The sequence below is a fragment of the Myodes glareolus genome, chromosome 3 (assembly GCF_982192425.1).
Source record: "Myodes glareolus chromosome 3, mMyoGla1.1, whole genome shotgun sequence".
NCBI classification, from domain to species: Eukaryota; Metazoa; Chordata; class Mammalia; order Rodentia; family Cricetidae; genus Myodes; species Myodes glareolus.
The window spans coordinates 62,271,488-62,295,490 of NC_142028.1; the positions used below are offsets into that span (position 1 = coordinate 62,271,488).

Consider the following 24,003-nt stretch of genomic DNA (forward strand, 5'->3'; position numbering starts at 1 on the left):
GTCTGTGCATAATGGTCTGGGTTTCTTATTTTCGCACAACACAGAGGGTAAATTGTAACTTTTTGACACTTTAAATTGACTCTCGATAGTTGGAGACACAGACTGTAGAACACCGCACATCCATCAGCTCCTTTCTTGGGCATCGCCGGGCGTCTGTTACTGAACGTGTCCTCCCAAGTCAGAGACCTTCGCTTTGCTCAGAACTAGGCAAGCTGCCCAAATCCATTTATGTTCAGTGCACCGGCCGCGGGCGGCGCATGCCCAGACGGGCAGAGTGGGGGGCCAGGCCCCGCGGGGCGGAGGGCTGGCAGTTCCCGCCATTTTGTCCCGATCGCCACTCAGCTGGCCACGGCTGGCGACTACAAGTCCCGTGAGCCTCCGCGGCGGCACTTCCTACCCTCACTGTCCAGCCTGCTCCCTCCGCCCCCCCTCCCCGGGGGCCGAAGGCTCCGGCTAGAGCCAGGCGGCTAGAGACCAGGTAGGATTTCCGGGAGAAAGTGCTGTGGAGCCCGCGGAGGCAGCGGCGACCTGGGTGAGTTCTCCAAACTCAGGAAAGTGAGCGACTCGCGCGCTCCGCAGCCGCGGTCTCGGCTGAGCGGAGGGTCGCGGGCCGGGTCGGGGTCGGGGGTAACGGCGCGGGCGGCGGTCAGTGCAGCCAGGGCGTGGCGGGCCGTAGCCTCCTCCCTCGGCCCTCCCACAACGGTCCCGCTGCGGTGTCCCCGCCTGTGGCCGGGCTGGCGCAGACTCGCGCTCTCCGCCCCCCAGCACCGCGGGGCCCTTTTGTCTGCGCCGCTTTTTCCCCCTTTGTGACTGACTGTGCCTGGAGTCTCGGTCTCCGGGGGAGCCCGCACGTCCTGCCGGGGACCGCTCCCTGGGGATCCGGTTACTGTAACTGGATCGGGTCAAAGTCCATCTTTCAAAAGTGACCTCCCTCAGCCCTCTGCTTCCCGGCCGAGCAGAACGGACGGAGGCTTTGGAGCCTGGCGTAGTTTCTGTGGAAACCTCGAGGTTATTGTCCAGTTCCTAAGTGTCAGCCTCCGGCAGCTAGGGATCAAAGATCTAAGAAAAAGAAGTGAGACTTGGAGCCCCAACCCCGGAAACTGAGGAAGAGTGGAATTTACTGCGATACGCGTGGCAGCTCTGTGTGTGTGTGTGTGTGTGTGTGTGTGTGTGTGTGTATGTGTGTATGTGTGTGTGTGTATGGGGCGGGCAAACAACTCAAGCGAATCATTGCTTTAGAAACCTGAAAATCGGAGCGGAGAGATTTCTAGGACATCATTCATTTCCTGCAAATAGTCTTTTGGCACTTTCATTCGCCCACGCACCTCCTCGATTCCCTAGAAAAGCTCCAAAGAAAAAGTCCGCTCATTGAAGAACCTGCTTTGTAGAAAACTCAGTATATTCTAGAAAGCAGGTTTGGTTTGTTTTTACCAGATGAAAAGAATGAAAGCGGTTTAGGGGAAGAGTGATAAAATGTATTCTTTCTGGCCACCACTGGATTCGTGGATCTGATCCAATTTGGTTAGATCTCGGTAGCTGCACGTCCCGTCAAAGACCCCATCGCGAGACTTAGCGTAGGGCTGACGCTTCATAGAGGCAAAGGTAGAAACCCCTTTGAAAACTGATTAGTATTTCAAATTCCTGAGGGAGGGCAACTGGGACTTCTTTACATGAATCAGGAAAGGTGTTTTGAGGCTAAATTCCCACCCTAGCCATGCAGGCAAATAAAGTCTTCATTATTCTGCCTGGCATTTTGTAATGGAAATGACTTTGAGACGCTTAGATTGTGTTAATGTTGTATGGAGATGAAAGGTCCTTAACACAGGCTCATACCTTGATACTGGTTGTATCTTTCCTAGCAAGTTGTGGTGGCACATCTCTCTAATCCCGATACTTATGTGGCTAGGGAAGATCATGGGTTCAAGACGAGCCAGAACCTTGTCTCAAGGGGAAAGAAATGTTTTCTTAAATGTGTGTGGGAGAGAGGGGAGTGGAGTCCGTGCAGGTGTGACATTAGAGACCGACTCTGTGGAGTTGGTTTTCTCCTGCTTCACTTGGTTTCCTGGACAGGCTTGCGCAGGAAGAGCCTTTACCATCTGGACCATCTTGCTAGCTCACATTATTTTTTCTTTTTTGTTGTGCTAGGACTGGAATCCAATACCCGCTCTGCTGTGGTGCTTACACCTTTGGCCCCAGCTATTCTTCAATTATTGGACATAGAGATTTATTTATTTGAGATTGGGTCTACAATTATCTAGTCTGGTCTTGAACTCTCCTATCCTGCCATTGTCTCTCCAAGTGCACCAGCACACCTAGCTCTGAAATTCTGAATTTATAGCAGGCTTGCTACTTTCTGGCTTGTTTCCTCAAACATGATAGTGCTATTCATGTTATTTTTTGACAACTTGTATACATTGTATAAGTTGCGGTAACATACGTTGTATATCCTCACCACTTGTATATCCTCACCACGGTTCTGTGAGGTATTGGTTCTCACTTTGCAGCTGATGCAACCTTGCCTAATTTGTAAAGTGACTAGCCCAAAGCCAGACACTTAGCCCAGGAAGGAAAGCTGAACCAAATATAAAGAGCAAGCCTAGCACTTTCTGTTACCTCAGATTAAATGTAGCTGCTAGTCATATTTCCACAAACTGCTTTCATTTGCTTAGATCTGAATATTAGAGAAAAATTATGGAATTATTTTCCAGCCCAAACAAATTCCTCAGGAACTGCAGTGTATAGGACCATGATGTCTTTTCCATCAGCTGTTCTGAAGCTCGCTGCTTCCCTCCAGTGTGCTTACCCTGTCTGTAGGCAGAATGGCAGTTTTATAGGGCCTTGGAGACACAAGGGTGATGAGTTACTAAGTTGTGGTTTTAATCATTTATTAAAAGGTGATTATGTGTGGGGCTAGTCTGGTCTTCATAACAAGTTTCAGGTCAACCAAAGCTGCCCATTAAGACCATGTTTCAGGGGAAAAAAAAGTCTGTCTGAGCCGAGCGGTGGTGGTACATGCCTTTAATCCCAACACAGAGGTAGGTGGATCTTTGTGAGTTCGAGGCCTGCCTGGTCCACAAGCGCTAGTTCCAGGACAGGCTCCAAAGCTACAGCGAAACCCTGTCTCAAAAAACAAAAAAACAAAACAAAAAAAAGTCTGTAAGAGAAGATGGGTAAGGCTGCTTTGGCTCCTGAAGCCTAACATTGAAGACAGAACTCAAATGCATGTACTTTTTTTTTTTTTAAGAGCATTAAGACTTAGGGAAATGCTTTCTTAATTTTTTTTGCTTAGTAAAAAAGTAAAAAAGTTTTGATCAGACTAAACCTGCAGTTTAGTCTTGGTTTTCTGTCAGTACATGCCATGAATGTGACATCAGAATAGCAACCTACTTCAACTCTCGTACTTAAATTGTTAAGTGAAATGCATAGCATTCCAGTGGAATTCAGTCAGTGTAATTAGTTCAGGTTCTTTGTCTTATTTTCTTATTCTTATTCTTCTTTTTTTTTTTTTTTTTTTTTTTTTTTTGGTTTTTCGAGACAGGGTTTCGCTGTGACTTTGGATCTTGTCCTGGAACTAGCTCTTGTAGACCAGGCTGGCCTCAAACTCACAGAGATCCACCTGCCTCTGCCTCCCAAGTGCTGGGATTAAAGGTCTGCGCCACCGCCCGACCTATTTTCTTCTTTTTAAGATATATTGCTATGTAGCCTAGGCTAGCCTCAGATTTTCATTGCTGCCTCAGTCTCAGTGCTGGATTACAGACTAATTTAGCCTTTTAAAGTAATTGATGCCTGCTTTGTTTTGATGCTGTAGTGAGAATGATTCTCTCTCTCTCTCTCTCTCTCACTTATTAATGATGGTGTACTTTATTTCCAAATCCATCCTTTTACTCATTCAGCCTTGAATGAAAGTTAAGGCTCTAGGTCCTGAGGACAAAGCAGTGACAGTGTTTTCTCCTCTTTGCAGACTGGTACCGATTAGGGGAGGAAAAAAGACAGACAGTCAGCAGGCAGTGGTGGCGCATGCCTTTAATCCTAGTACTCGGCAGGCAGAGGCAGGTGGATCTCTGTGAGTTTCAGGCCAGCCTGGTCTACAGAGGGAGTGCCAGGACAGGCTCCAAAGCTACACAGAGAAACCCTGTCTCGAAAAACAAATAAACAAAAAAAGACAGACAGTGACTACACAGTAAATAAAGGTCTCAATCATTATACAGCCAGCTCAGATAATGTCTTTTATTTTTAAAATGAACTTGTTTTGTTAGAGACAGGGTCTTACTATATATGACAGCCCACACTGGTCTGAAGCTCACTCTGAACCTGAAATGATCCTCCTGCCTCAGTTTTAGAAGTACTAAGATTAGGCCTGTGCCACATGACAAGGTTATGTCTTTCATCTTGAACATAGGGATAATGGCATCTTGCTTTATCTAATGGAGTGTTTCCAGGCAAGTGACCTGAGTATCTTTTGTTGTAAGCTGCAGATGCTGCTGCTGCTAGAAAAGGAAAGGGAGCGAGTGGACACTGAGCCAAGAATCTGTCTCATTGTGAAACTTGGAGGTCTTTTTTTGGGGGAGATGGAGGAGGCTGCCATGCCAGGCCTATATATGATGGGCAAATTCTGTATTCCCACTCCTTCTCTGTATCTTTTGTTTGTGTTTGTCTTGAGACAGGGTTTCTCCGTGTATTCCTGGCCATCCTGGAACTCATGCTGTAGAGTAGGCTGGAAGTCATTCTGTAGACCAGGCTGATCTCTAACTCACAGAGATCCACCTGCCTCTGCTTCCCGAGTCCTAGGATTAAAGGCATGCACCACCACTATGTTTCTTAATAGGAACTACCTTCCCCCCCACAAAGTATTCTCCATTAAAGAAAGTTTTTATATTCTTTTATAATTTATTTTTATTTTATTATATTGGTGTTTTGTCTGCATGTATGTCTGTGTGAGGGTCAGATCCTCTGGAACTTGTTGCAAAAGGAGTGGTGGGCTGTGTTCCTGCCGGGATCCCGGCTACCCGGCTAGTTTACACTCGAAATAATTACACGGAAACTGTATTCATTTAAACACTGCCTGGCCCATTAGTTCTAGCCTCTTATTATCTTGACTAACCCATATCTAATAATCTGTATGCCACCACGAGGTCATGGCTTACCGGCATGAGTCTAGCCAGCGTCCATCTCGGGAAGGGGAATCATGGCGACTGCCTGAATCTGTTTTTTTCTCCCAGCATTCTGTTCAGTCTACTCCACCTATCTGAATTCTGCCCTATCAAAAAGCCAAGGCAATCTCTTTATTAACCAGTGAAAGTAACACATAGACAGAAGCCCCACCTACTCCAGGAACTGAAGTTACTGACAGTTTTGAGTTGCCATGTACATGCTGGGAATTGTACCTGTGTCCTCTGGAAGAGCTATCAATGCTCTTAACTGCTGAGCTAACTTTCCAGCCCCCTGGTTTTTACATTTTTACAGTTAATTATGACAGTTATGACTACCTCTGGGCTACATCTTCAGCACAGAATAAAGCCTTAATCTTTATGTGAATTGCTTAGCACACAGTTCTTGGTGTTTCTTCTCTTATTTAAGATTTATTTTTTAATTTTATATGTGTGTACTTGAGTGTACACACATATGCGTCATGTGCATACAAGAGCTGTGGAAAAGGCACTGGATCCCCTGGATCTGGAGTGATAGGCAGCTGTGAGCCACCTGATGAGGGTGCTGGGAATCAAACCTGAGTCCTCTGGAAGAGTAGCCAATGCTCTTACCACTGAGTCTGCTTTCCAGTCCCAGCTCTGGGTGTTTCATTGGAATGCTGTCCACTCATTGCTCAGCGACTGAATGAATAAAAGTGGGCAGGTACAGTTTTAGAGAGTGTCAGAACCAAAATGGATATTTTATCCAGCAGATACTTTTGTTTTCTGTTGTATGCTTTTTTTTGTTTGTTTTGTTTTGTTTTGTTTTTCGAGACAGGGTTTCTCTGTCGCTTTGGAGCCTGTCCTGGAACTAGCTCTTGTAGACCAGGCTGGCCTCGAACTCATAGAGATCTGCCTGCTGGGATTAAAGGCATGCGCCACCACTGCCCAGCTGAGGCTGCATGTTTTATGAGCATAGTGATGCAATGGTATATAGGCCTGTCTCCAAAAACTTAAGGTATTACAAAATTGTAACAGTGTAATGGTGCTAAATGTGCTGGATGGAGATATGGCTCAGTGGTTAAGAGCCCTGCTTGCTCTTGCAAAGATCCTGAATTCAATTCCCAGCAACCACATGGTGGCTCACAACCATCTATAATGCGATCTGGTGCCCTTTTGAGGAAGAGACCTGGTCAGTCTTCCTCATCAACAGACCATGAAACCTAATATGGACAAGTTCAACAGAACCACCATATACGGGCTGCCCGTGCGTACTTCAGTATTGCCAGGGCATAAATTTTTATTTTCATTTTTTCAATGGTGCTAAATAGAGATACATTTAAAGAATAGAAGGTACCAAGTCAGATTAAACCTGAGTTTAATCACTGGAACCCAGATAGTAGAAGAAGAGAATCAACTTTCGTATGCTGACCTCCATATGCATGCTATGGGAAAGTGGGGAGGAGAGAGACAGAGACAGAGAGACAGACACACACAGACATGAATAAATACATTGGAGTTGTAGCGATAGCCTAACAGGAGCACTGTGTGTGTTTTTGCATAGGATCCAGGTTTGGTTCCTATCACCCACATGGTAGCTCACAACCATCTGTAGATCTAGGGGATCAAATGACCTCTTCTGGCCTCTAAGGGTCCCAAGCTCACATGTGGTGCACATGCATAATTTTTATTTTATTTTATTGGTGTTTTAGCCTATATGTATATCTGTGTGAGGGTCCTGGATCTTGGAGTTACAGACAGTTGTAAACTGCCATGTGGGTGCTGGGAATTGAACCTGGGTCCTCTAGAAGAGCAATCAGTGCTCTTAACCACTGAGCTATCTCTCCAGCCCTACACAAAATTTTTAAATGAAAATAAAATTTAGATAGGGACTAAATGATTTTGTTTTGTTTGAGACTAGGGTCTTGCTTTGTAGCCCTTGTGAGCCTGGAAGTCACTGTGTAGATCAGACCTGGCCTTGAAAGTTCAGTGATCCTCCTGAGTCCTGGGATTAAAAGCCAGCACCAATATGTCTGGTTTAAGATGCTGTTTTGGGCTCAGCAGTGGTGACTCATTCGTTTAATCCCAGTGCCGGGGAGGCAAAGGCAGACAGATCTCTGAGTTAGAGACCAGCATGGTCTATAGAGTGAGTTCCAGGACAGCCAGAGCTGCACAGAAAAACTCTGTCTCAAAAAACAAAGCAAAAATTCTGTTTTGGTAAACAGTGCAGGAAGGCATTACAGAAGGTGCGGTTTTAGGGCAAGCAGGAATTCAGGCGGACTTGTCGCTCCAAGTTCTCTGCTTCCTCTTCCACCTCCATTTAAGGTGTGTGCACACGAGTGAGTGCATGACCACATGTGGAGGCTAGAGACCAATCTTGGATTTCCTTCCTCGGTTGTGCATACTGGTTTTGGGATGGGGAGGGGGTCTTCTGTTTTAGCTTGTACCAGGCCTTTTTTTTTTTTTTTTTTTTTTTAAATATAAGTAAACTTGTCTTTTCTGGTGATCAGACTCAGACAGCACCTTTTAGACTGATCTGTCTCCCCAGCTCTAAGGTTACTCTAGGCAGAGGGAGTAGTTCTGAGCTCAAGAATGGAGTGAGTATAAAATGTTAGCTCTATGTCTAGGGGAGATGAGTGATCTGGAATGCTGAGAGTGTGTCACACTTGGGTGTTAACGTTGTGATTCAGACAGCCCTTCTAGATAGCTTGAACAAAGCTATGGTCCACCATAGATGACTGTGCATAGCAAACGTACACGTGGACTATCAGTCCCTTAGAGACTACTGCACTGGTGTGGCGGCTCACACTTGTGATCCTGGCATCAGGAGGCTAATTGCAGGAGGCTTGCTGTGAGTTTGAGGCCATACTGAGGCACAAAGTTCTAGGCCAATCTGGGCTACAGAATAAGACCATGTTATTGAAAAACAAGCAAAAAATAATAATAATAAAAAAGAAAAAGAACATTTATTAGTTAGACATAATTTTTTTTTTAGCTTTTTTGTGATGTCAGAGACCAAATCCTGTGCAGTGAGCTTCCCGTTGAGCTCCTTGTAGCCCTTCTTTGATTCTTTGCAAGTATATTTTGATAGTGTATTTCGAATCTTTTAAGTTTTACAGTTAGAATTTCTTGATTCAGCTTTTATTTCCTTTGGTTTTTTGAGACAGGGTTTCTTTGTGTATTCTTGTCTGTCATAGAACTAGCTCTGTAGTCTAGGCTGGCCTCGAACTCACAGAGATCTGCCTGCCTTTGTCTCCAGAGTACTGGGATCAAAGGTGTCCCCCTTTAAAACAAAACAAAACAAAACAGCATTTTACCAGGTAGCCCTGGCTGTCCTGGAACTTGCTATGTAGATCAGGCTGGCCTCTAACTCCCAGAGTTCAGATTGCCTCTGCCTTCTGACTGCTGGGATTAAAGCACCTGGCCCAGTTCAGTTTTCTTGGCTGCTTTTCTCCCACCTGATTACAAGCCATACTTTCTTATTTATTTGTTTTTCTTTCTCAATTTTTAAAATCCCCCCCCTTTTTTGGTTTTATGTATATAGTGTATGTGTGGAAAATAAAAGAAAAGGGGGGTTAAAAAATCGAGAAAGAGACAGCAGATAAATAGTGTGCAAGGATATGTGTATTGAACATGCTATAATGTGGCAGCCCTGAAAATAAACTTCTCTTTTCTTTGTTTGGTGACTCTCCTGGACTAAACCTGTAAATGTAAAGTGTGTGTGTGTTATTTGTTCTATGTACCCACTGTAGTCTGCACGTGTTTGCTTAGTGACTAACTAATGATTAGACAGAGATTTTTGTATGTGCTGTGGACCAGTAAGTTTTCCAGCTTTTCTGAAGGCTTCTCATGAGGACCTTACTACAGTGGCGGGGAGGGGGAAAAGGTCAGGCTCAGGCCTTCATAATAGCGTCCCTCTCATAAACTTGACAGTTCCTTCAAGTTCCCTGAGTCCCCTTCATTAGGCCCTACATCTTAAAGGTTCCGTTTCCGGTACCAGCAACCTGGGGACAAGGTTCCTAACACATCTGAAGCATAGCAGGCATCAACTCTGCTGTCTTTATTCCACACGCCAACATCTCATTCTTTCCTCCTCTGGGCCCTTCTGTTGGTACACCATAGTATGCTGTAGTATATTGTGCCATAGTTTCTGGGGTGAACTACCCACCTTTAGAGCTGGGTGCCTTGATGATCGACTTGTAGGAGTTTGTTTGTTTGATTTTTGTTTTCAGTAATTTATTTAACTTTATTTTAGTGCATTGTTGTGAAGGTATCAGATTCCCTGGAACTGGAGCTACAGACAGTTGTGAGCTGTCATGTGGGTGCTGGGAATTGAACCCAGATCCTCTGGAAGAGCAGCCAATGCTCTTAACCACTGATCGTCTCTCCAGCCTCTTGTTTTTGTTTGTCTGAGACAGGGTTTCTCTGTGTAGCCCTGACTGACCTGGAACTCACTCTGTAGACCAGGCTGGCCTCAAACTTAGAGATCCACCACCTGCCTCTGCCTCCCAAATGCTGGTTTTAAAGGCGTGTGGAGCCGGGTGGTGGTGGTACATGCCTTTAATCCCAACATTTAGGAGGCAGAGGCAGAGGCAGAGGCAGAGGCAGAGGCAGAGGCAGAGGCAGAGGCAGAGGCAGAGGCAGAGGCAGAGGCAGAGGCAGAGGCAGACTGATCTCTGTGAGTTTGAGGCCAGCCTGGTCTATAGAGCAAGTTCTAGGACAGGCTCCAAAGTTACACAGAGAAACCCTATTTCAAAAAACCAAAATGAAGGAAGGCAGGCAGGCAGGCAGGCAGGCAGGCATGCATTTGGAACTACTGCCTGGCCTTCCTTCCACCTTGTTGAAGAATAGTCTCTTTTGTTTCTGCTGTGCTATGTACTCCAGGAGAGCTGGCCCAGGAGTGCCCAGGTGAGTCTCTGTCTCCCATTTCACCTTAGGAATGCAGAGGTTATAGATGCATGCCTCTGCCTCTGCCATTTTCCCTGGGTTCTAGGAGTGGAGCTCAGGTCATCAAGCTTGTACAGTAGATGCTTTCATTTGCTGAACCTTCTCACCAGCCTCCAGATAGCAATGTTCTCATTTAATAAGTTGTATTTTTCAATAATGTTTAAGCTATAATAAGTGTTAGTGAATAGAGCTTATTTAAAAGACACAAGCAAGATGATAAATTTGACATTTTCAATATCACATGCATGTACCTTTTCTTTTTTAGACACTGTTCCCCGCCTCCCTACTCTGGTTATAGTGGCATGGAAGATCCATTTGGTGAGTACAGCCTGCGTTCTTATTGGTGCTTGTGCTTTGCCCTTACCCGTTACAGCTTTGAGTGAATTATCTCCTGCTTAATATGCTGATGTCAAACAGTGGCTCTCAGACTTCTCACTCTCAGTATCCATTTATACTCTTATTAGTTTATTTTGTTTGTTTGCTTTTGAGACAGGGTATCTCTACACAATGCTAGCTGTCCTGGATCTCATGTAGACCAGGCTGCCTCGCTCCCAGAGATCCTCCTGTCTCTGTCACTATCCCCAGCCCTAATGTTTTTGTTGTTGTTGTTTTGTTTTGTTTTTTTGAGACAGGGTTTCTCTGTAGCTTTGGAGCCTGTCCTGACACCCAATCTGTAGACCAGACTGGTCTCAAACTCACAGAAATCCACCTGCCTCTGCCTCCTGAGTGCTGGGATTAAAGGCGTGCGCCACCCCCATCTGTTTGTTGTTTGAGACTAGGTCTCCCTGTGGAGCTCCAGCCAGCCTGGAACTCACTATGTAGACCAAGTTAATCTTGAACTCCCAGAGCTCCTCTGCTTGTCTTCTGGTTGTAATATAATACTGGTCTCCATTCCTACTCTTAATGTAATTGAAGGTCCTAAAAAGCTTTTATTTGTTGACATTTTCTGTATTATAAATTAGACCTGAGAGGCTGGAAAGATGATTGATTCAGCATCTAAGAAAAGCAGATACCTAATTATATATATGAAGGAATTGTGACCTTACCACAAGCTCTGTCCTCAGGCTTAGGAAGTATATTTGAGATGTTCATTTAGTTTATTTTCTTCTGTCTTGCCCAGTTGCCATTGATGTAACTGAGCCAAGCTGTCTGCATTCCCTGACCTGATAACCGTCATCGGGAAGTTGAGGTTGCAGTTTTTGCCTCATGTTGAGGAGATTTTTGTTTAAGATCTTGCAAGATGAGCATTTTTTCCCCCTAATTTTAATGAGGCTAGGTGTGAGCTCCTTGGAGTTTTTATGAAGTATAGCTAGTTCATTGGGAGATCTTTAGTTTGAACACTAGAGGGCAGTCAGCACCTGTTAATAGGCCTAGTTTTGTCATCAAGTAAAATTATTTGTGAGGATTTGGGAAACTGAACTTATTTTCATAGCACAGTGACTGTTCCTAAATATGGGTCCGTATAATAAAAAAGTGGGGTGTGATAACACTAGCCTGTACTCCTTGCATTGGGGGTGTAGTCTGGAAGTCGTCCTCCAGCACCTATGAGAACATTCCTAAGCTACATGAGATCCTTCGGAAGACAAGGAAAGGAAGAAAAGCAGTCACAGGGAGACAAATGAAGCAGTGACTGCAAACTGGGCTGGTTGGTGTGTGATGTTGTTGAAGATTTTACTGAACTTAAGTTTTTTTTCAGACTGATTTCCTTACTTAGCTCTACTATAGTTAGGATTTAGGTTTAAATGTCCCTGATCTAAAATCTGTACTGGGGGTGCTGAGAGACAGCTCAGAGGTTCAGAGTACTGGCTGCTCCTCCAGAGGACCTCAGTTTGATTCCCAGTCAGTTACAACCCTCTGTAAGTCTAGGTCCAGAGGATCTGGCACCCTCTTCTGGTCTTTGAGAGCATTGTACAATGTTATGCATAGCTTACAAGTAGGAAAACACCGATATACATAAAATAAAATCTGTAAATCATACAAAGCCTGAAAATTTTTAATGCTACTGTAATTGGAAAATTGTACTTGACTGAGTGAGAATGGAATGGGTCACAATCCCAAAGCAAATACAAAAATGTATAAAATTACCTTTAGCAGGTATATAGGATATGTAAATGAATTTCATGTTTAACTTAATTTTTAAAAATTTATTATAATTATTTTTATGTATGCATGTTCAACACAGCAGTGGAGAGGTCACAGGACAACTCTCAAGAGTCAGTTCTTCCACCATGTGTGGTCTGGAGACCAAACTCTGATAGTCATGCTTGGCATCCAGAGTCTACCCACTGAACTATCTAGATCCAAATCCCCCAACTCCTTTCTGGGATAGGATCTCACTGTGTATCCCTGGATAGCCTGGAACTCACTATGTAGACCAGGATGGCCTAGAATACTATTATGTCTGGCTTGGTGGCCCTTTAAAAATAGTTTTTGGGACAGGATCACCTGCACCTGAGGCTGGCTGGCCTTAAACTCACTATAAAGTGAGTTCAGATGAGTTTGGGGATTGCAGGTGTGTGCCACATTGGGTTTTATACAATGCTGGGGATTGAGCCCACATCCTTGTGCATGTTAGGCAAACACCCCCTGACCTGAGCTACATCCTTTTGTGTCTTTTTTGAAGTGCTAGAGATTGAATTCATGGCTTGGCATATGTTAAGCAAGCCCTTCACCACTGAACCACTTCCCTAATCCCATATGCCAGTGTGTGTTGTTGTTGTTGCTGTTTGTTTTTTGAAACAAGGGCTCACTTTGTAGCTCTGACTGTCCTAGAACTCACTGGCCTTAAATTCACAGAGATCTGCCTGCTTTGGCCTCCCAAGTGCTGGGATTAAAGACATGCGCTACTATGGCTGGCTTGTGTTTTCTTTTTTGAGGTAGAGTTTTATGTGGACCAGGCATTAGCCAAAGCTGCCCAAGAATTTCTTTTCCTCTTTCCTGCATTTGATATATATATGTGACTTTTGACAGGAAGACCCTTCTATATATCCTTCAATATACACACAATACAATTTTCAGGAACTTTGTTATAATCAAGATCGCTAACTTTGGTGGCAGGGGGGAAAGGTAGGGTTTTGCTGTGTTACCAAGACTGCTTCCAACTCTTGGTGGTACCTATATTCATTCCCTGATTGTTGGATTAGAAGTGTATGCCACCATACCACACTGTGATATCAATAATTATGAAAGCGTCTTTAGGAACAATTATTTGTAGTGTTCTGAAATGAAGAGCAGTGAGAGTTAGCAATTGTTTTTGTTTGTTTTGCTGTGCTAAGACTCATACCCAGGGTTTTGTGCATCCTAGGCAGCATTCTGTCACTGAACTATCTTTGTTCCTGTTGAGAGACGTTTGCTCTCTAACTCCTATGGGGAAGACCTAAAGCTCCAAGCTCCTACATAGATGTCTGTGCAGTATGTGTGCAGTGCCTATGGAGGCCAGAAGAGGGCACCGGATCTCCTGGAACTGGAGTTTAGAGTTAGTTGTGAGCTACCATGTAGGTACTGGGACTTGAATTCTGGTCTTCTAGAAGTGCAATAAATATTCTTAACTTCTAAGCCACCTCTGAAGCCCCATTATTTAAAAATTATGCTATTAAGGCCAGGTGTGGTGAAACATCTCTTTAAACCCAGTACTCAGGAGGCAGAGGCAACTGTATGAGTTGGAAGCAAGATTAGCCTACTTATCAAGTTCTAGACCAACCAAGGCTATCTAGTGAGACCCTGTCTCAAAAAACTAAAAGCCAAAGCCAAACAAAACAACAAAAGTCATTAGTATTACTATTGGTCTCTGATGAAAATTAACAAAAAAACATGTATTAAAGGCTTGAGAATTATGAAAAGCAATAGTCCATTATTATTGTTGTTGCGTGGTGATGTGTGGGTTTACATGGTATGGCACACCTGTGGAGATCCAAGGACAACTTTCAAAAGTTGGTTCTCTCTACCATGGGTTCCTGGGATCACACCTTTATCTGCTGAATGAACCACCTTGAGAGCCAAAAACTAATACTTCTAAAAAGTTCTTTTTCATTATTTGATGGTTTCATAATTTATATAATGGATTTTAATAATTTTCATCTCTTCCCCCCAAACTAATAATTTTTTTGTTTGTTTTTCGAGAAAGGGTTTCTCTGTAGCTTTAGAGCCTGTCCTGGGACTAGCTCTTATAGCCCAGGCTGGCCTCGAACTCACAGAGATCCACCTGCCTCTGCCTCCCAAGTGCTGGGATTAGAGGCGTGCGCCACCACTGCCTGGCCCCAAACTAATAATTTTTACAGCTTCATAAGGACATCAGTTAAACTTGCCATTGCTCTTGCACTGTTATTGTAAGTGTGAGCACAGTGAAAATAGGCACGGTGGCTGCTAGTGCAGTCTCAGCGTTCTAGAGGCCACAGGCAGGTAGGCCATCATGAATTCAAGGCTAGCCTGGAATACGGAGTTAAAACTCTGCCACAGATATGGTCATACATCTCATAAATGTGCCTTGGTCAGTGACAGACCACATATACAGAGATGGCCCTATAAGATTATATTAGCTAGAGGTGGGCTTGGTGACCCATGCCTGTAAACCCACCACTCTTCTGAGGCCAGCCTAGACTATGAGAGTTGCAGGCCAACCCAGGCTACTATATTGAGATTCTGTCTGAAAGAAAAGTAAACAAATTACCTAGAGACATTGTAGCCTTCTTAGTCATTATCTTCATATTTGTCCAATAAAGAAATTACCTAGCCTATATCTGAGAATATGTCCCATCATTAAACAATTTGATCTGAAAAGGGATGATTCTCCTTGTTCTAGTCCTCTGCCTTCATCCACTTGCACAGGGACTTGGAGATAATACATTGCAGGTGTCACTTGCCAGCTTGTGTGGTGTGCAGTTACAAAGAGCAGAAATGGCTGCAGGGTAAGTGGAGTGCTGGGTGAAGACAGTAGAGAGAGTGCACATACACAGCTATGCTTGTGGACCTTCACACTCCAGTCCTTTTAAAATGACTCCTACTTCTATTTCATTCTTCTCCATTCTCTGTGAATTAATCCCAGACTCCCTACAGAATATCAGAACTGAAAACTTATTGAAATTGGAACTTTATTAGTTGTTAAAATGTACTGAATTGTAAGGACTGGTGATGTAGCTCAGTTGGTAAAGTACTTGCCTAACATGTATGAGGGAGGTCCTATAAGCTGGGTGTGGTTGCACGTGGCTTTAATCCCTGCACTTGGAAGACAGAGTCAGGAGGGTCAAGGATTCCAGGGTCATCCTTAACTACCTAATGAGTTTCAGGTCAGCCTGGGATACATGAGATTCCCCCTGTCTCCCCATAAAACTGCTGAGTTGTCACTTCCAAAGATTTGAGAGCTCTAAAATTTATATAATTGCCTTTCTCAGATATTTTGTTTATTTGTTTATTGGAAACAGGGTTTCTCTGTGAAACAGTTCTGTGTTGGTGGAAGCTGCTTATTCATTTCCCAGCCTCCCAGACCCAAAATAATTACACAAACAATATTATTTGCAATACTATTTGGCCAATAACTTAAGCATATTTCTAGCTAGCTCTTATAGCTTAAATTAACCCATTTCTATTATTTTATAATTTACCATGAGGCTTGTGGTTTACTGGCAAGGTTCTAGCATGTCTGTCTCCTATAGCAACTATATGGCTTCTCCCTGACTCCACCTTCTTTTTCCCAGCATTCAGTTTAATTTTCCTGCCTAGCTCTATTCTGCCCTGTAATAGGCCCAAGCAGCTTCTTTATTAGCCAGTGGCATTCACAGCATGCAGAGGGGAATCCCACATCAGTTCTGGCTGTCCTAAAACTTGCCCTGAGACCAGCCTGGCCTCAAACTCACAGTGATACTCCTGCTTCTGCCTCCTGAGCACTGGGATTGAATGTGTATGCTGCTGTGCCTGGCTTTTCTTATATCTGAATTTATAAGCACCTACTAGGTTGCAAGGGTTTGGTGTTTGCTATTTTCTTTCCTCTATTTCAGTGGTTCTCAACCTGTGGGTCTTGACCGCTTTCCTTTGGGGTGAGGGAGTCAAGGACCTTTTTACATGTGTCCCATATCAGATATCCTGAATATCAAATATTTACATTATGATTTATAACAGTAGCAAAATTATAGGTTTGAAGTAACAATGAAAATAATTTTATGGTCGGGGGTCACTGCAGCATGAGGAACTGCATTAACGGGTCACAGCATTAGGAAGGTTGAGAACCTTTGTTCTATCTGGTCAAGAATATTTATTAACTAGCCATGCTCCTAGCAAGTGTGCCTTATTTCAGAGTTAATGTGAAATTTTTCATCATGTTATCTTAACATTGGAAACTAAAAGGGTGTCAACAACATAGCCCTTCCCTTCTATTAAAAAGGAGGAGGAAACCTTAACTCTAATTAGTTGCAATCCTTCAGGCGTAGGAGATAAATTCCTTTAAGATTAAATGTAATGTTACTTCATCTTTCTTTTGTAGTAAAGGTCTCTCTCTCTCTCTCTCTCTCTCTCTCTCCCCCTCCCTCCCTCCCTCCCTTCCTCCCCTTTCTTCCTCCCTCCCTTCTCCCTCTCTTTCTTTCTTATTGTTTGTTTGATTTTGGTTTGAGACAAAGTATCTCAAGTTGACTGCAAACACACAGCATCCCTCCTCCTCAGTCCCCCAGTTCTGGATGAGGACTAAAGGCGTTCTGTAGTTTATCTAGAAATGTAATATGGCACCTTTACAAATATCTAGTAAGCATTGTCTGCTATCTTTTTCCCTGATAAGAGCATAAACAGAGAGGATGGGAGTTTTTTTATTTTTATATTCCACTGCTTGGAAGTGAACATGAATTTTTTTCTTTTTTTTGTATATATTTCTTCAGGGAGATTTAATTTCTCTTTGTGAAATTAAATGTGGTGGCCATACAAGCCAGAAGTGGTCAAGAATACCTAGAATACTGACCTCTGGAGACAAAGGCAGAAGGATCAAGAATTCAAGGCTAGGCAAACATTGTGCCATTGAGTTTATAACCCTGGTCCTCTAGAAGACATTTTTAATCTTTTTTTAAAAACTCGATTTTTGTTTCTTGTGTATAAGTGCTTGTCTGCATGTAAGTATGTGTACTATATGCATGCAATGCCCTCAGAGGCCAGAAGAGTGTGTTAGATTCCCTAGAACTGGAGTTATGGATGATTGTGAGCCACCATGTGAGTGCTGGAATCTGTATCTGTGTCCTCTAGAAGAGCAGTCGGGGCTTTTAACAACTGAGCCATCTCTCCAGGCCCAATCTACTAGTTTTATTTTTTGAGACAAAATCTACTGTGGCTTGGGTTAATCTGAAACCCTATTTCTAAAAAAGAAAACTTGAAAACTAAGTACTGAAATCATAAGCTTTAAGAACAGTGTCTGCCTGGCCTGGTGGCTCACACCTGTAATCCCAGCATTCTGGAGACTGAGGCAGGAGGAGTACCACTAGTTTGATGTCAGCTTGAGATAAATAATGGATTCCTGTACATCCTAGGCTACAGATTGGTTCTCCATTTCAAAAAACAAGATGGGTGGGTAGGTGGATGATGGATGGATGAATGGATTGGTAGGTAAGGTAGGATTGCGGGATGGTTTAGTGGGTAAAGCATTCCTGGAACCTGTTTGAAAATCCTGGGCATAGTGATGAGTGTGTGTTTTCCCAGTGCTGGGAAGGCAGAGACAGGATGATCCTTGGGGATTCCCTGGCTAGCCAGTCTAGCCTAATTGATGAGCTGTAAGTCAGTGAGAGACCCTGTGTTCAGTATGATGTCCTTGGGTCTTCACACCAATCTGCACAAACATGCACCCATGGAGGCATGCACACCTAGACACAAATGCACAGAGTAGTGATGAGAAACTATGCTAATAAAGAATGTATTAATGTAAAAAAAAAGTAAAGCTTTTTTGTTGTTTGGGTTTTGGAGGGTTTGTTTTAGTTTGGGGGCTAAGGATTTATTTTATGTGTATAGCTGTTTTGTCTGCATGTGTGTGTCTACACCACATGCATGGATGGTGCTTTCAAAGGCCAGAAGGGAGTGTCAGAGCCCCCAGGACTGGAGTTACAGATGGTTGTGAGCTGCCATATGGGTGCTGGGAATTTAATTCCAGCCCTCTGTGAGAACACCCAGTGCTCTTAACTGCTGAGCCATCATCTCTCTAGCCCTGAAGATTTATTCTTAAAAAGATAAGTGGTTTGCTGGGCGGTGGTGGTGCACACCTTTAATCCCAGCACTTGGGAGGGAGGCAGAGGCAGGCAGATCTCTGTGAGTTCAAGGTCAGCCTAGTCTACAAGAGCTAGTTTCATGACAGGCTCCAAAGCTACAGAGAAACCCGGTCTCGGGGCCAGGGAGTAGGGAGATGTTTGACTTAGTATAGAACATACAAAGGTATGTGCCACAAGCTGCTTATAATTTCATTATGCTTCCACAGTGTGTGCTTTAATAACATTGCAATGAAAGCTAGTTAGTTTCCTAACCTCAATCAAAAGATAATGGTGGGTTGATGCTTAGCTGACAGGATTTATTAATTCTTTCAACAAATTTCAGTTGGCACTCTGCCCTAGCTGCCATGAAGGGAAACAGGAAAAGAACAGGGTAGTGTTTCAGTGCCTGGGAATGACTCAGTGGGCAGAGTGCTCGCTCTGCAAGTGGAAGGGCATGAGTTCACATTTCCACACCATCTAAAAGCCGAGTTCAGTGGCCTGTGTAATCCCGGTGCTGACCAGATGGAGACAGGCTGGTCTCCTGGGCTTGCTAGCTAGTCAGTACAGCTGACTCATCGAGTTCCAGCTTCAGTGAGAGACCCTGCCTTGAAAGATAAATTGCACATTTGTCTACATGCACTTGGATGCAGAATGCATTCACAGAAAGAAAAGATAAAATTTAAGGTCTTAAGAGATTTGGATCTTTTTTTTTTAAATTTGAAATGGGGTTTCTTGGTATAGCCTTGGCTATCCTGGAACTCACTCTGTAGAGTAGGCTGGCCTCTGAAGTCACAGAGATCCACCTGCCTCTACCTCCTGAGTGTGCTACCTCTGCCTGGCTAAAGTGAGTTTTTTATATAAATAAACATAGTTTTGAAGCTAGGGAGTTTGCTCAGTTGGTAAAGAATTGAGTTCACCCCCTGAATCCATGCAAGAATGTTAGGTGTCATGGCTTGTGGTTCTGACCCTGGGGAGGTAGGGCCAGGCAGATCCCTGGGGCTCTCTGTCCAGCCAGCCTAGCTTCATTGGGGAGCTCCAGGTCTTGGTGAGAGACCTGTCTCAAAACACAAGGTGGAGAGAGAGTAATGACAGAATGCACGCAGCATCAGCCCCTGGCTTCCACATACCTGCAAGCAGATGCACACACACAAATCAGTTGCCTTGAGCCTCTGTGAAAGCTAATTTATAATAATGTATACTTATGGGGGCTGGAGAGATGGCTCAGAGGTTAAGAGCATTGCCTGTTCTTCCAAAGGTCCTGAGTTCAATTCCCAGCAACCACATGGTGGCTCACAACCATCTGTAATGGAGTCTGGTGCCCTCTTCTGGCCACCAGGCATACACACAGACAGAATATTGTATACATAATAAATAAAATAAATATTTAAAAAAAATAATGTATACTTATGGAAACTAATTTATAATAACATGTTTCATGTGGAAGCTAGTTTATAACATTTAATCCACACATAGCAATATAATCTCAATTATGCCTTTTTTCATGTCTTTTTGTAGCAACTGATCTGTGATTTATTATGTATTCATAGCTTCTAGGCCTGTTCCCATTTCAAAACTAACTCAGAGGAGCCTGGCGCTGATTCTCTCCTTTTCATGTGGGTCCTGGGGATCAAAGTCCTGTCCTTAGGCTTCTGAAGCAAGCCCTTTACCCACTAAGCCATCTCATAGCCCCCAAGTGGTTCTCGCATGCTCTATTGTGCTGTGTACTGTGCTATTTTTTAAGACTCTCAAGACAATTTCTACTTTTTTTTTTGTCTCAAAAAATGAGGTGGGTGTGGTCAAGGAAGACACTGAGCATCCAGCTCTGACCTCCACATGCCTGCGTGCTCAGTGTCTCACACTACAGCCTCGGCTGCTCTTGAGCAGACAGCCGTCTTCCTGTCTCCACTTGGACTTAAACAGGACCCACCACTCCCAGCCACACTCTCTACTGTCAAGGAAGTGGTGAATAAATAGATGATCACTGCAAAGGCTGCGTCTACTGTAGGTAGAGGTTTGTTCAGGATAACTGATTACATAAGATGAGTGGCCAGTGCCGACTCAGGGATGAGAGGCTTCAAGGAATTCAACTTGAGGAAGTCACGTGTGAACTGGATATTGAAGAGTGTCCGTGGCAGACTTAGGAAGGAAAGATGGAGAGAACAACGTATGGCAAGTGAGTTAGACCAGGGAGAACAGGTGTCATAGCTTAGGAGTCCCAAGAGTCAACAGGTCTAAAGATGAGGGTAGATGTGGGAGAGTTGTGAGAGTAGGTACAAGGTCAGAGCCTCTGGGCATGAACACTTGATGGTCCTGCCTCAGCCTCCCAAGTGCCTGGGTTATACGCACGTGCTGCCAGGACTGCGTACTTGGAGTCTAAGGGTCACCGTGACCTATGTTAAAGATAAGTAAAAAGATCTGAACCCTGTGAAAGAGTTGTTTAACTCTCCCCACCCCACCCCACTTGCTAAAAGGGGTCAAGACCCAGAGGTTGAGAAGCGCTGGACTAGGCAATGGTCTTGATGTATGCACCACCCTGAATTGTATTATTAATAAACCTCACTGGTCACCAATTTTTTTCTACTCTATTATTTTTCATGAGCAGAATGTAGTTGTTTTTTATAGTTACAATAAATAAAGAAGATCAAAAAGCCTTAGTCTTCTAATGAAGAAGAGCACCCTATAAAGCCAAATAGACTGCCAGCTAAGCTCTGTTAAGGAACCAAGGCATCAATGAGGCAAAGGAACAGGCGGACAGAAGTCAGGCCACTGTAGGGTCTGAAATGTGCTCAGCGCTTCCTAGCAAGTAGCATTTGCTGCTGTGACTCAGAGATGACGACTAACACAGCTGCTCCGTCCTCCCCCTCTCTTTCATGACTCCTTACGACTCAGCACGCTCACAAACTGCCTCTGAGTAAAGGAGACAGGACTGGGCAGAATCAGCCCTCAGTCTCGTATCTGTGGGAGTGCAGTAACTGTTTGAGGCTAGCCATGGCACCTGAAAGTTATTCAGGAACTTCTAGCAAGGATTCAGGTTAAGGGGCATTCCTTTCTGGCTCATGTACAGAAGAATCCAGCCTTTATCCTCTCCTAAATAAAAAGTCTGAGTAATAAACACCTGGTGCCACCGTGAGTCAATAGGAATTCCTGCAAAATAACTAAGGATGACTATGTAAATGTTGTTTCTATCAAACTCACTCCAGCTAGTAATTAAAATGCACTTTCATGTTTTCACCCTTCAATTTTTTAGAACCACAGGAAGTATGGGGGGGCGTAAATAATTTTTTTCACAGTACATTTTGTTTTGTTTTTGTTTTGTTTTGTTTTGTTTTTCAAGACAGGGTTTCTTTGTATAACAGCCCTGGCTGTCCTGAAACTCACTTTGAAGACCAAGCTGGCCTCCTGCCTCTGCCTCCTGAGTGTGGGACCACTGCCCAGCCTTTTCATAGAACTTTTATGTTTTGCATCACATATACCTTTGCTTCTAAATTCAGTTTAAAACCAGAGCCAAATGTACTGGTGTCTTAGGAAAACAGTCTAGTGAGATGAGAGGAAGTCGTCCAACTCGCACTTAGGCTTCTCCGTCTAGGCTAAAGCAGCCAGGGCTGGCAGTACTACCTTTCTAAAAGCTTTACAAGTATTTTAAATAAAATGTGTCCTGAAAACAGAACCTTCCAAAAAATAAGCTTGGTGATTGTCATTTCAACTAAGAGCTGTTTCTGCTCATGAAGAAGCCTTAAGAGAATCGTGATCCCACAGGGGTGCTAACTTAAGCTGTAAATCCTTGCATTTGGAGGCTGAGACAAGAGACTGACTACTTTGAGTCTGAAGCTAGCGGAAGCCACAGAGTGAGGCTGTCTCAAAATTAATAAAGATAAGAACACTCACACCCCCTATTCCCTGGCTTAGGCACCAAGACCTTCAAGAGTACTCTAGAATCTGAAGAAAGAGTCCTGTAATGTCTAATCTTCACTGTGAACTTGACTAGACAGTGAAGCACCATGGAAACCCACCTCAGGCTTTACTTAGAAGGGTATTTCCAGAAAGGTTTAACTAAGGCAGGTAAAATGGCTTGCCATGCAAACCTAGAGACCCGATTTTGACCCCTGGAATTCACATAAAAGTGTAGAAGAAAAACCAACTCCACAAAATTGTCCCCTGACCTCCACATGGGTGCTGTGACATGCATTTCCACACTATCCTAAGTTAATAAATAAGTAAGTTTATTACAAAGAAAGTTTACCTTAGGAGGGAAGACTTACCCTCCACATGGGCAGCATCCTCCCATGGGCTAGCGTGACTGAATGGACTGAATGAAAAGAAGAAAGTGGACTGCTGAGACGGCTCAGCTGGTAAAGGCTTTGCTGCTAAGCCTGGAACCTGCATTCTTGTTAATTGAGAAGTAATCTCCTACTGACCCCGAAGGGTCCCCCTTTCAGCTATGCTGGCTGGTTGGTGAGCTGTAGGCGTTTCTCTTGATGTAATCCTCATAACTTTATGAGTAATTATGTCCATTCACTGTATGCCTTCTTTCTATTTTTTCTTATTTAATTGTGAAACAAAGTGATCCCTGATTGATTCCTCACTACTGTCACATGAAGGGCTTGACATTTATATTCTTTTACTTTTTACAGTTCTCTTGTGCAAAATAATGGGACATGGACTATATGGAAATATATATATATATATTTCCATATAAATAATGGAAATGTATATATATTTCCTCTACCTCCAACCGCCAGATAGGATTTTTTTGTTTTTGACATAGGATCTCTCTATGTAACTCTGGCTGTCCTGGAACTCACTATGTATATCAGGATGGCCTCAAATTTGCAGAAATTTGCCTGCCTCTGCCTCCTGAGTGCTGAGATTTTAATTGTACACCATCATGCCTGACTAGGATTAAAATTTCAAAATTCATTATGAACATAACATTTTTTTCCCCACCAAAGTGAGTTTCTTAAAAACTTATGTGATCATTTGGAATGATAGAATCCTCTGTGGTCTGCACATTTTTCCCTTGTCTCCATTGCTTATGCTCTTTGCCCTGATGGCCTTGTTTCATTAGAAACGGTCTTGTATAATGCTGCTGCCTTTAATTTCTCATTCCTCCCACACCAACATCCTGAATGTTTGAGTTTCAGGCATGTACATTTTCCTTTGCTTCTGGGTTCCATAAGCAAAGCTTCAGATTAATTCTGTTTCTTGTGGGAGCTGTAGCTCAATGCTTACCTAGCATGCATGAAGCATGTTTGTGTGGTGGGAGGTTCAAGTTGTTAAAGACTTGCTACATGCACACTGTGCACCAGGCTGCTTATGTCAAGCATTGGTAGTTTAAGGATAAAAACATCATTGTCCTGACCATGAGGAGCTGCTAGAGTGTCAGGGAAGTGTGAAGATTATTGCAGTTCAAGGTGTTGCATACATCAAGACCATTGCCTAGTTCAGAGCTTCTCAACCTGTGGGTCTTGACCCCTTTTGGAAGGTGGGGTGGGGTGGGGTGGGGAGAGTTGAACGACTCTTTCACGGGGTTCACTTAAGATCATCTGAAAACACAGATATTTACATTATAGTTCATAACAGTAGCATAATTAAAATTATGATGTAGCAATGAAAATGATATTATGGTTGGGGATCACCACAACACAAGGAACTATATTAAAGGGTCACAGAATTAGGAAAGTTGAGAACCATTGGTTTTGTCCATTCTTTTTGTTTGATTGTTTTCT

General features: G+C 43.6%; 1 protein-coding gene across 2 annotated transcripts in view; it reads left to right on the top strand.

Annotated features, from left to right (window-relative positions):
* The first annotated feature begins 377 nt into the window (after positions 1-377).
* The window catches only part of Phactr4 (phosphatase and actin regulator 4), an 80,879-nt gene continuing 57,253 nt past the window's right edge, over positions 378-24,003 (top strand). Inside the window, exons 1-2 of one of the 2 annotated variants that reach the window (XM_087904533.1) lie at positions 378-532; positions 10,339-10,391. In XM_087904533.1, coding sequence (XP_087760659.1) covers positions 10,376-10,391 — 16 coding nt within the window. In that variant the 5' untranslated portion in view covers positions 378-532; positions 10,339-10,375. The remainder of the gene's footprint in view (positions 533-10,338; positions 10,392-24,003) is intronic. The other variant, XM_087904534.1, reaches the window with a different exon arrangement.